This window comes from Sprattus sprattus, assembly GCF_963457725.1.
Source record: "Sprattus sprattus genome assembly, chromosome: 17".
Taxonomy (NCBI): Eukaryota; Metazoa; Chordata; class Actinopteri; order Clupeiformes; family Clupeidae; genus Sprattus; species Sprattus sprattus.
In genome coordinates this window covers 30905400-30918975 of record NC_137915.1, presented here as the reverse complement: position 1 = coordinate 30918975, position 13576 = coordinate 30905400, and the positions used below count along the sequence as shown (strand labels likewise).

General features: G+C 40.8%; 1 protein-coding gene across 1 annotated transcript in view; it reads left to right on the top strand.

The window, feature by feature from the left end:
- Positions 1–13576, top strand: part of tmx3b (thioredoxin related transmembrane protein 3b) — a gene marked incomplete at both ends in the record, with an annotated part of 49201 nt that overhangs the window by 17070 nt on the left and 18555 nt on the right. Inside the window, 4 exon segments of the mRNA XM_080855325.1 lie at positions 145–225; positions 720–819; positions 5771–5848; positions 6070–6136. Of these exon segments, the coding sequence (XP_080711451.1) occupies positions 145–225; positions 720–819; positions 5771–5848; positions 6070–6136 (326 nt within the window).

The window sequence follows — 13576 nt, the reverse complement described above, 5'->3', positions numbered from 1 at the left end:
ATATGGTTTTAGTCTAATTTACTTGCACAAGGTTATACAAGGTTCCTTTTGACAATCTAAATTTAAAATGTAACCCTCTCATTATCTCTCCCTCTCCTATTCCTCTCTGCCCCCCGCCTGTCTCCAACTCAATCTCCATTTCAGGCTTAAAGGAGACCTGGCCTATAATTACAAAGGGCCAAGGACCAAGGATGACATCATAGAGTTCACTAACAGGGTGGCTGGGTAAGGCTAACCGGTTTATCATAATTTCAGATGTTTCTCTTGACATGATGCATAAGTGTCTCAGCCAGATGCACATAGGTTATATAGTAATACGGTTGTGTTATCTTGAATAGCAGTGACAGATGTCAGTTAGTGTAAATGTTCAAAACTTTATTACTGTTGTATATAACCCTTATTTATTATTAATTTCCACAGATTTACTCAGATTGCAAAGAATGTTATGCGGATTACCCTAGAATGCAGAATTGTCCATAGATGGCCTCAAATTGAATGCTTATTCCTATAGACTGGTATCACTATTTGCCATAGCTGCCCACCAGATGGGGCTAGAGTATCAAAAGTGACTGGATTTACTTTTTGTGCCAGCCAGTGTTACTACATGGTGCCAGTTAGAGCAGTGAAGTTTTCATCCCATTTCATAGTGTGAATATCTATGGTACATCTGGTCTTTCTTTGTTTTACCTTCTATTGTTATGTTCCTCTCTCCACTTTAGGCCAGCTGTGCGCCCCCTGCCAAGCAAGCAGATGTTTGAGCATGTCATGAAGAGACACAACGTGCTTTTTGTTTACATCGGAGGGGAGTCGCCACTGAAAGTAAGCCTATAATAGTAGGAGCCAACAGCTGGCAGGTCATTAGAAACACAACCCATAATGACGTGTTCCAATATTTTATTGTGGTTGCTATATTTGGCCAAAAAAATGATATCGGGTGGTGTTCGGCCGTAGCCATCGAGCCCGGAGGCCCAGTGGCGTAGGCAACAACACCCGTGGGATTATCCCTTCAGGGGCGTAGCAAGCTTTTCAAAAGTGAGGGGGATGGATGTGATTTGTTTATTAACAATAGAAACGATGGATACAATGACAGAGGTGTACAACATGTATAACATACAAGATATAAAAAGCATCCCATTTAAATGAGTGATACTGACATCATTGAAAGACAGATGCATGATTAATGCATCCTTGGCCAGGATATTTATAACATGCTAGTATGCCTAATGAGTTCGCGATTCACAACTTCACCAGGCGTGAAGAAACCTCGGAATCTGAATGTAATGTTCAAGCAAACACATTTACAAAAAATAATAATCATTGAATATTAAGGTCTGCCTAATATTCGTTCGAATTATAGGCTATATATATTTTTAATAGGCCTAATGAATTTATTATAGCCTATTAACGAAGTTCGGAGTCAAAGCTATAGGCTACTGAAAAGGCAGGCCGTCGCCTAAAACTGTGTTGGCTCATTAAAAACTGATGCTAATTATCTTGGAAAATTCTCTAACTGCAGTCAAGTTGTCATTGCTTGTATCAAACCATTGTGAATTTCTCGTAACATTAAAACAGGAGACGACTTACTCCTTGTAAAAGACTGATGCTCAGAGCTCCAATGGTTTCCTCAGAAGATCAGTCGTGCGCAATGCCAGGATGCTTTATTTTCATTGGTTGCTGGATTAAATCTTACCCAGATACAACAGATACAAAATATATGCTTTTTCCGATTGGCTATTGTGTAGCCCAGTTCTTTTTTCGGATTGGCTGATAAGTGGCACCTCACGTCAGACTCCAGGGGATTCGGGGAGACGTGCTTGATTCCTCCATGGTGAGGGCAGCGCGGCCAGGTCATGTTTGCGCGCTGCGGCACATTATATAGCCTAGAGTTTTTTTTCAGCGTGAGAAATACGATGTGTGGCGGGAGTGCGTGATTAAAGACCAAAATGGGTGACTGTCACGCTCAATGCGTGAGACTTGAGAGCCCTGCGTTTGTGCAAAACTGTGGAAAAACTGCAGAAAAAGTGTGGGTGTTGAACCCTCTCACCGGGAAAAGTGTGGGTGTTAAAACACCCACATCCCCCACGGGTGCGACGCGCCTGTATCCCTTACCTACCCCACTCCCACGAGTGCTATATTAATTTTATAAAACTATTCTATAGTCAACAAATTAACATTTCAACAGGAAGTTATTGATTAAAAATGGTTTATTTCGCCATTGTTTCTCCGCAACAAAAAATATTTCCATTGTCAACGTCTTGGTTTGGAATTATACGAATTTTGAATTAACGGTTATCATCAATGCGCTCAAGAATGTTTCATCGCGGAGTGATTTATTATTAGCTGTGAAAAGTCCAAAAGTCCAAGAGTTGGTATGTTGACGGATAATCTAACTCATGGAACGTCTCTCGTCCAATCAGAAACAGCTAAATAACGCGATAGAACCCAATTGTTTATATTAACACGTTTATTAACCCACGTTTATATTAACATATAGTTGCAATCTCAGTAGTTTTTCCATAGTAAAGAGAATGGTCTGTAGTTGATCTATTTGCATGGTGATAAAGGGTTGAATGTAGTGTATAGTGTAGATTTGGTTCCCCCTCAGACTTCAGTACAATTACAGAGTGTGGGAGTGACTCCTTTTTCCAGGGCACATTTGATCAGTTTATTAAAAATCCTCCTGTATGCAAATCAGATACGTATGTAAATCAGGTGCGTATGTAAATCAGATACATATGTAAATCAGATATGTAAACGTCTTCCCCTCTGTGTGTTCCATCCCCCCTCTCAGTGTAGCACAGACTGATGTATGGTTTCGTAGCAGTGCTCCATCTATAGATTGTTCTGATGAATGGTTTCGTACTAGTGCCTAATCTATAGATTGTTCTGATGCCGTACCCATGCTCTCATGTCACAGAGTTGACACACTAGTGCTCCATCTACAAATTGTTCTGATAAATGGTTTCGTAGCAGTGCTCCATCTATAGATTGTTCTGATGAATGTTTTCGTAGCAGTGCTCCATCTATAGATTGTTCTGATGAATGGTTTCGTAGCAGTGCTCCATCTATAGATTGTTCTGATGAATGTTTTCGTAGCAGTGCTCCATCTATAGATTGTTCTGATGAATGGTTTCGTAGCAGTGCTCCATCTATAGATTGTTCTGATGAATGGTTTCGTAGCAGTGCTCCATCTATAGATTGTTCTGATGAATGGATTCGTAGCAGTGCTCCATCTATAGATTGTTCTGATGAATGGATTCGTAGCAGTGCTCCATCTATAGATTGTTCTGATGAATGGTTTCGTAGCAGTGCTCCATCTATAGATTGTTCTGATGAATGGTTTCGTAGCAGTGCTCCATCTATAGATTGTTCTGATGAATGGTTTCGTAGCAGTGCTCCATCTATAGATTGTTCTGATGAATGGTTTCGTAGCAGTGCTCCATCTATAGATTGTTCTGATGAATGGTTTCGTAGCAGTGCTCCATCTATAGATTGTTCTGATGCCATACCCGTGCGTGCGTGCGTGCGTGCGTGTATGTGCGTATGCGTGTTGGTGTTAGTGTTAGTGTCCTCCCTCTCACGACAAGCAACCTCCCCTTTATGAACTTGGCCTCTAATCACCACTCTCTATGTGGTTGTGCAGAATGCCTACCGTAGCTCGCTAAACATATGGAATAGAAAAAGAAAGGTTCTTTGATCCTTTGTTTTAAAGACATGCAGCGCATATGACAATATATACAGGTGCATCTCAATAAATTAGAATATCATCGAAAAGTTGATTTATTTCAGTAATTCTATTAAAAAAGTGAAACTCATATATTATATAGATTGTTTACACACAGACTGATCTATTTAAAGTGTTTATTTCTTTTAATTTTCATTATTATAACTGCCAGCTAATGAAAACCCAAAATTCAGTATCTCAGAAAATTAGAATATTGTGAAAAAGTTCCATATTGATGACCAATGGTGTCACACTCTAATCAGCTAATTAACTCAAAACAACGGCAAAGGCTTCCTGAGCCTTTAAATGGTCTCTCAGTCTAGTTCAGTAGGCTACACAATCATGGGGAAGACTGCTGACTTGACAGTTGTCCAGAAGACGATCATTGACACCCTGCACAAGAAAGGTAAGACCCAAAAGGTCATTGCTAAAGAAGCATGCTGTTCACAGAGTGCTGTATCCAAGCACATTAATGGGAAGTTGAATGGAAGGAAACAATTTGGTAGAAAAAGGTGCACCAGCAACAGGGATAACGACATCTTTGAGAGGATTGTGAAACAAAGCCCATTCAAGGGAGATTCACAAGGAGTGGACTGCAGCTGAAGTCAGTGCTTCAAGAGCCTACACGCACAGACGTATCCAGAACATGGACTTCAACTGTCGCATTCCTGTGTCAAGCCACTCTTGAACCAGAGACAACGTCAGAGGGGTCTCACCTGGGCTAAGGACAAAAAGGACTGCACTGTTGCCCAGTGGTCCAAAGTTCTCCTTTCAGATGAAAGTCAATTTTGCATTTAATTTGGAAATCAAGGTCCCAGAGTCTGGAGAAAGAGAGGAGAGGAACAGAATCCAAGTTGTTTGATGTCCAGTGTAAAGTGTCCACAGTCAGTGATGGTTTAGGGTGCCATGTCATCTGCTGGTGTTAGTCCACTGTGTGGTCCAAGGTCAGCGCAGCCATCTACCAGAAAGTTCTAGAGCACTTTGTGCTTCTCTCTGCTGACCAGCTTTATGGAGATGCAGATTTCATTTTCCATCAGGACTTGGCACCTGCACACACTTCCAAAGGTACCAGTACCTGGTTTAAGGACCATGGTATCCCTGTGCTTGATTGGCCAGCAAACTCGCCTGACCTAAAACCCATAGAGATTCTATAGGGTATTGTGAAAAGGAAGATGCGAGACAAAAGACCCAAACACACAGAAGAGCTGAAGGCCACTATCAGAGCAACCTGGTCTTCCATAACACCTCAGCAGTGCCACAGACTGATTGCCTTCATGCCACGCCGCATTGCTGCAGCAATTCATGCAAAAGGAGCCCCAACCAAGTATTGAGTGCTGTACATGTTCATACTTTTCAGTACTCCAACATTTCTGTGTTAAAAATCCTTTTTTCTATCGGTCGTCAGTAATATTCTAATTTTCTGAGATACTGAATTTTAGGTTTTCATAAGCTGTCAGTTATAATCATCAAATTTAAAAGAAATAATCACTTGAAATATATCAGTCTGTGTGAAATGATTCTATATAATATATGAGTTTCACTTTTTGAATAGAATTACTGAAATAAATCAACTTTTTGATGATATTCTAATATATTGAGATGCACCTGTAGAAAGCAGTCAGGCTATGAAGAAGTGATGTTGTTTGTCATGCCTCTGTACCCTAGGCATCGTGTTTGTGTCCCTGCCCCGCAGTGAAATTGGCATGTATTGATTAGGCCATAAAGGGCCCTGCTGTAGGGTGGTCTGGCAGCTGGGGAGAAAGAGAAGCCCATCACAAGCCCATGGCTGTCTGCAGCACTGTCACCAGAGCTCCCAACAACAGTGACAGATTGGCCATAAAGTGATGTTGATGAGAGAGATGGTGCCTATAACTCTCCCTCATCCCAAAAGCAACCTTTAGAAAACTCAGCCGTAGCTCTTCAATTTCTCGTTATATTGAGATTCTCATTGGACTGGGGCCTGATTGAGAGCTAGTGAGGACTGCATCAGAAAAGGGATTCATTGCTCTGTTCTCACCTCTCCTCTTCCCTGATTCCTGATTCCAGGAGAAGTACTTTGAGGTGGCATCTGAGCTGATCGTCTATACCTACTTCTTCTCCGCCCTGGAGGACGTCTTACCTGAGGTGAGTTGCCATGCAGAGTTGCGTCATTCATTTCGGAAAAACGTATTTTCTTCTTGTATTCACTCGACTTAGAATTTATCAGTTTTATTTGAGTGTTTTGTTTTGATGGAGTGACATGTATTGAACTATGACACCCCTCTAACCACACACTCACTCATATACTACATCATTATTCAGTTCTCAGGTAAAGCCCTCTTTTTTTACCCTCTTTCTGTGGCCAGGGTCTTACCTTGCCTGAGTTGCCCTCCGTGGTGGTGTTCAAAGATGGGAGCTACTTTACGTATGATCGTGAGTAGTTGATTTTCTTCTCCATCAAAGTGTTTCTTTGCAAGACACAAATAAGCATTCATTTCTGTCCAAGTCTTCTGACACCACCCATTGAGCCCCACAGTACACATGTGAAAACATAAATGCATGGCTTCTCTGCAGTCTTCCATCATTGAATGTCTGACCTGAAACAGCTTAGAAAGTCCTTCTGAGTGTGGTGCCTGTAAAGCAGTATGTGTGTGTTTTCTTCATGTTAGGCCTCCCTGTCAGTTGGCTTTGGGTAAATGATAGCCTTGTGCTAACTCTTTGTACTCTGTGTCACATGTTCTCACTGGTGTTTGTGTGTTTTTTTTCCCTTTGATTTATTTCCCCCTCTTCTGGCTCATGGCTCATGGTTATGAGCCGAGACTCTTGTCATGAGGCCACACAGTTCAGTGTTGTGGTCAGGCCCTGTCACTCTAGGGGCCAAATCCACTCAGGATGCATAGAGATGAATGAATTAATGAATGAGTGAGTGAGTGCATGGATGGTGACTGAGAGTGATGAGAGGAGTTTGTTTAGTCAGTTTATGAACCCCTTAAAATTCAAAGGCACCAGTGTGCCAAAGCGGAAGCTTACAAGATTGCTACTGAGTGTAAAAATAGCATAAGGCACACTCACACATTTCTATATGTCCACACGCATACTCCCACACACATCCACATGATTAGAGAGACATCATGGCATTGCAATGATGCAGAGGAACTGGGAATAGAAAGCTGTCACTCTGGCTCAGTTTGCCCAGAACAGACTGTGATTGATGTGCTGTGTATCCTTCTGTTTTCAGCATTTGACTTAAGGAAACCGCACAGCCAGAGGTGAAATGATAGTGTGTCTATTTCCAAAGCTCTTCAGCAGTTAAGGAATTATTCTGTCTGCCCCAGTCGTTCCCTCCATGATTTCCACACAAACCTATGTGCCTCGTCTGTCCCTTAACAAGATGCTGCAGTCCATTTTCAACCAAATGTGACCAGTTACATTACAAAGGACTCAGAAGCCTCTATTAAAAAGCTCAGGTGTCTGTTTATATGGACCATTCTACCGAATTTGTGCAAAGTGCGGTCCCTCAACAATAAAAACTATTTACAAAACAATTAAGGGCCTGATTTACTAATATGCGAGCGCTTCTTAATCTGCGTTCGCAAATTAACGCACGGTGTTTTTGCGCATTTTACTTGGTATTTATCAAGCCAGATCTGCGCTGGGCAAACTGTGCTTACTCCGCCCTTTAAAGAGCCTGATTTACTAAGATTGATTTGCGAACGCATCTTTGCCAGGCGCACATTAACGCACGGTGATTCCCCGCATTTTCCGTGATATTTATCAAGCCAGATACGCGCTGGGCAATCATTATTTAGCGCACCGTTAAAAGACTGGAGAACTTGCCAGCAAGTTACTGCCACCATGGAGATTCGAGGAAGTAAAAACTAAGGTTCAGCGAATAGATAGCGAATAGATAGCGAGATAGATATATTGGTTCACGTTCGCTCAATCACTGAACCTGATTCAATGGGTTATATTGTTGTTTTGCCCGCCATCATCTACAGCGAGATGTTTAAAAGAAAACGATTATAAATAATATGCTATTGGTGGCATTAATGCATAAACTGTCTATTATAACAATATATATGTGTACATGGCGAGATTAATACGTTCTACAAGGGACATGGGTTCACTACAATATATCCCCACTGAAACAAATACATTTACCAAGTAGACAGGCCTCTCCAAAATCACCGTTGCTCAATCATGGATAAATGGCACTATTCCGAAAGATAAAACTGTCATGGACAGACCACTTCCACGTAAGTAATGGTCATGTTGGCATCACATATGACCTGGACATTCATTGAATATGTGTGCTTTCTGTTTCGGTAAACGTGTTCGCGGATTGAAGGTGGGACTGTTTGCATGTGGGTGCGATCAATTTCTCCAATTACGTTCGGAAAGTTTAATTTCATATATATGAATATATGAATTATACGAGTTGAAACAAATATTTCTGTTCGCTGTCTCTGTCTTTGTCTTTGCCTTGCTGCTGCCATATCAACGTTTTCAGACTCAGTGGAAATGCGCTTGGTTAAGACGTGCTTTTATGAGGCGGAGAATTAGCCTGCAAATCAGAGATGTGCGCTCGCCGGGCAGTTTAGTAAATACCACGCAGTTCATCTTTAGGCGCACTCCTCCCATTAAATAGCGCTACACGCCTACGTTACCACCCACGTTTCCGAACCATCCCACCTGTTTGCAGGTACACACCCTCAAAGCGTTAATATGCGCTGCGCCAGCTTAGTAAATACCGTTTTTCGTTACGACCGCTATTTTACGCCAGAAAATGGGCGCAATCCTGTTAGTAAATCAGGCCCTAAGTATTTAGCCATAGATATTTAATAAGAATAGGTTATGGTCTATTTAAATCCAAGGCATTAAATAAGATAGTGATAAGCTAAATATATACAAAATCATCATTTATAGGGAACTTTCTATTGGGAAGAAGCTGTCCCCCACCCTGACATCTAAATTTAAATTTCTGTAAAAAACAATTTTTTGATTTTTTTCAATAGTGTTATTTCAAAGATCTTTATGATTTAGTTTAAATAGAAGTTGTAAGATTTAGATGTATTGTGGGTTTAATTTTTAAATAAATAAGCTATACTTAAAAAAATCATGTCCCCAGTTTTCATGTCACTACCGAAACACGAGAGTTTTAGTCCATTGGCTGAGCCTGTGTTTTAGCCACGACCCTGCATTTTTGACCATGCAGTGACACTGCATCCCTGTCCCTCATGGTTGAATGGTAAGTAGCTAAATCCCATAGTTTTGATATGTGTTCCAAATGTGTTCCAAATTGACGTGTAACCTTAAGAATTGTCACTACCGAACAAATATTCTCTTCAATTTAGTAAACCTTTTTGGGTTTTATGCCAAGTATAATGTTTTTATGTGTGTACACCTCTTCAAAGACATGAATACTAGCAATGTGTTTGCTACCATTCTTTAGTTATCCTCAAAGTTAGCTAGAATTGTCACTACCGAAACATATGGTAAAGTTTCGGTTGTGACATGATCATTTCGGTAGTGACAAAATTAAATGGTAAGTAGTTCAATCCCATAATTTTTAAATAAATGTGTTGTGTGGACTAAAGGGCGGCCCAGAGCACCTTTTGGAAGATTTTGTGAGAGAAATGAACATCCATCCAACAGTGCAGTCACTACCGAAACAGTGCAGCACAACCGAAACACTGGATGTTTTGTAAAGAATTAAGTATATTGAGTAATCAACTAAAAGTTATGATATGATTGGATTAATGTATGTTCAATTTCATCAATCAACAACTCTCTGGCCCATATAATAAGATCAAATAATGTATTAGGTAAATTAGATACATTATCTTGGAATAATTCAAAAGAATAATTAGAAAAAGAGATCATGAACAACTGGACACAATCCAAGATGTGACGCAAGATGCTAGCACAGATTTGATAATTTTATCATTGATGTCCTTATTTTATCTTTAAAAGCGGTGTGTGTCTTTTTTTGTCTCAAAGACAGTCATAGGCTCCATTGCATTCGACTAACATCCTCTCTCTTAGGAATGCCTGTGCAATAACTGTTTATAGTCATTTATGTTCAACTTAAAACCACAAAATCTTAGTTACCAAGGCCTATTGCTATCAATCAAACATTTGTGTCAAACATGCATACACAGGGTCAGTCAGTGAATAATACAGCTAATGGTGAAGAAAGATTGTAGTGAAGCGTTCATGGGTATATCCATGCCTTTAAAACACCTCCCACATTAGCTGTAGGGCACCAGTTCTCCTCCACTCTTCCTAAGATCTCCAGTTCCTCCACTCTTCCTAAGATCTCCAGTTCTCCTCCACTCTTCCAAAGATCTCCCATGTTAGCGGTAGAGCACCAGTTTTCCTCCACTGTCCTGCATCACCTTCTGTAAGCCTCTCTCCAGCACTTCAGGGGGTAGTCTGAATCTGAAGAAAGTGGCATCCAGGCACAGCCCTGTCACAAAGGGGCCCCAGTAGTGGCCGTTGTCCAGCCCTGGAGCCCTGTACTGGGCTCGGAGCACAAACTCAAGCACCTTGATCGGCCAGGCCCCAACTAGTACGTCCGTCTGCCTCACCTCTTGGTTCCAGAAGGGTTCCTTTCGCCAGAGGAACCCCAACAGGAAAAGGTCATCACACTGAACCCTCACCACCCACATCCCCCCTTGAACACTGTACTCGATCACAGAGATACGCAGAGCCTCCTGTCTGTCTGCTGTTGTCATGGTGATTAGGGAGCAGGGAGGGAAGCACACCAAGCCCTTTGGGAGAACTGGCGCGCACGATATCAGTATTCATACGCAGTGCCTGCAAAGTACAGTAAAGCAATACCCAGAACAATTCATTTAGTTTATATTCATATCTGTCATTCCATACACAGGTTATACGATTAACATTGTCACTTTGATCTTTCTCTGAATGACTCAAGTATGGTCAGTGTCGTGATGATGTGCGGTACACACATTCATGTACCTAGAAGAACAGGCTGACTTGTTTGACTACACTAAGTTAAAACATACTGCTTTTGTTTTTTTATATTATTATTACCTGAATGAAGAAGCTGTGAGCTTGAACTGTTGTGACTTCCTCCCAGAGTAGATGCCATGGCCACTAGTGGACTGGTTCAACTTGCTTTCAGAGCAGGACAGGATAATTTGCACAGGCCCTAACATAAGATAAAAGTTTGCATACAATAATTACTTTCTATGTAGGTTTATGTCACATTTACTGCATTTGCAGATAACCTTTATAAAATACCTATTGTACTTAACCCACTGGTGATACAATTAACTCCCAAAAATACATCACACTTACTTTTTCAATACTATAAAAGCTGCAAAAATAATACATGTGGCCAGAGATCATTCTTTATGTTTATAATAAAAATAGTATGTATGGGCAGAGATCATTCTTTTAGTTTTTTTTATAAAAATAGTATTTATGGGCAGAGATCATTCTTTATGTTTTTCTGTATGCATGTGTTCATCTTATTTTAGTGATAAAAAGAAGTACAGATGCCCAGTTATTGGTCCAGGTTATTGCTTTACTGTTGCAATCTTGTTCTCTGAGATCTTCTTCTGAGGCTGTATATCCACAACATGCATTCTTGTTCTCTGAGATCTTCTCCTGAGGCTGTATATCCTGAACATGCACAAACGACCAGGGTTGACACAAATTTCCAAGAGTGTAATAGTTTGCACACAACAATATTGTGTTATATTAGCATGGGCGTTGCTGATAGAAGATGACCCGTTTGCTATCCAGATTCAGCAGGCCCATGTTTGGAAATCCTGTTTGACACAAACCCAGCCCAGCTTTTACTGTGTTTGTACGGAGCACACTTAAGGTCCTGCCTGTATTTGTACGGAACACACTTTAAGTCCTGCAGCACAACCTGAAAGCATGGCACCGCATACATTTTTTACCACAGTACAAAGATGTTACGCAGGAATTAGATATTATTACATACAGAGTAATGCAAGAGCTTTTAGGGAAATCCTAAATGATTATTTTATTGCATTACATAAGTCGCTTAAGCACTCTGACTCACCAAGGATGAAAGGGAAATGGAAATGTCATGTGTTCACAGCAGTGGTGGTGTTCAAATACATATATAGATGAGGGGTGCTTCGTTCCAAAGCTTCTTGTAAGAGGTAGACCGGACACAGGTCTTATCAAACATGCATTTAAGTGCACTGCTTCCCGTAGGTATTTACTGGTACAATAACAAGTGTCAGAGCATCTGCACCGCTATGTCGACAAGATGGCCAACCCCCCACATTTATCGTAGAACATCTCTGTCAGTGGCTAGGTAGTACTTAGGATTAGGTACCCATGTGACCATTTACAATAAAACTGTTCTCAGGTGATCCCATTCGTCCTCAGCTCCTCCACGCTCTGTATGCTCTGAGTATGGAGATTGGCTTACATGGTAGATGTCAAGTTCTGGTGTGTCCAAACACAGGGAGTTAAGACACATCTCTGTGTGTCTGTGAGATGCACCTCTACAGGTGCCTGCTATCACTGAGACTGAAGACTTCATCGTCCTTGTCTGTGTTTGGCTTTGTCCATCATGTCCTCCCAGCTTCTGACAGCCTAGTTGTTAGTTCTGCCTGTCTCACTTTGGTGTGTGTGTGTGTGTGTGTGTGTGTGTGTCCTTCCAGCCCTGGCAATCCTTTCCACTTACATCTATGATTGAGAAATGTAGGGGCGAGGCATAAGAATTAAAAATCAGTAAACCAGGAGAACGTAACATTCCTACTTACTTGCAAAATATTTACAATGTATTGTTCCTTCAGTGATGCCACTTAAACTAAGGTTATAAAAAAAAAAAACATTTGGAGCATCTGTGCCACCATAAATGAGCAACTGCTTTGGTATGGTCAAATATCTGGTTGATATACCACCCTTGGCCGAACGGTGCAGATTGGAATGGCACCTAGTGGTTTAATCGTCTGAGATTCATGGTATTTGTGACCAAAATTATAATAATGGCTGTGAGGATGATAATTATTATGTTGAGGAAATATTGTTTGAAGTTTGCTTGAAATCATTATTAGTTCTGTGTTATTTATTTGTGTATAGTGTAATTGTAGTGTATTGTGTTATTGAAGTGTATTGTGTATGGTGATATTGTAGTGTATTGTATTATTGTAGTGTATTATGTATAGTGTTATTGTAGTGTTTTGTGTTATTTTAGTGTATTGTGTTATTGTAGTATATTGTGTATAGTGTTATTGTAGTGTATTGTGTAATTGTGTATAGTGTTATTGTAGTGTATTGTGTTATTTTAGTGTATTGTGTTATTGTAGTATATTGTGTATAGTGTTATTGTAGTATATTGTGTAATTGTGTATAGTGTTATTGTAGTGTATTGTGTATAGCAGGGGTTTTCAACCGGCGGTCCGCGGCGGTATTGCAGGGGGTCCGCGATTTAAAATGGCAAGCTTTTTGAGTACATGCAACAGATGAAGTTGCCAGACCGAATTTCCAGAGCTTGCTGCAAAAGCAATGAGGTGTATTTTGCAAACTTTCAAACTACCTGTGTGAGAGCATTTTGTTTTGCGTACTTGAAGAATAAGTACAGGGCAAGAGAATGATATGAGACTGTCGCTGTCTACCATTTCGCCACGAATAGACAGGCTGTGTGGACTTCACCATGCCCAGATATTACACTGACAGGTCTCCCCTCTCCCCACACATGCACGAATGTACGCACACACGCACGCGCGCAGGCACGCATCAGTGGGCCGCAGATTACTTTCTAGTCAGAATGGTGGTCCCTGGGATAAAACCAGTTGAAAACCCCTGGTGTATAGTGTTATTGTAGTTTAGTGTATTGTGTAATTGGTGTTTATGAGT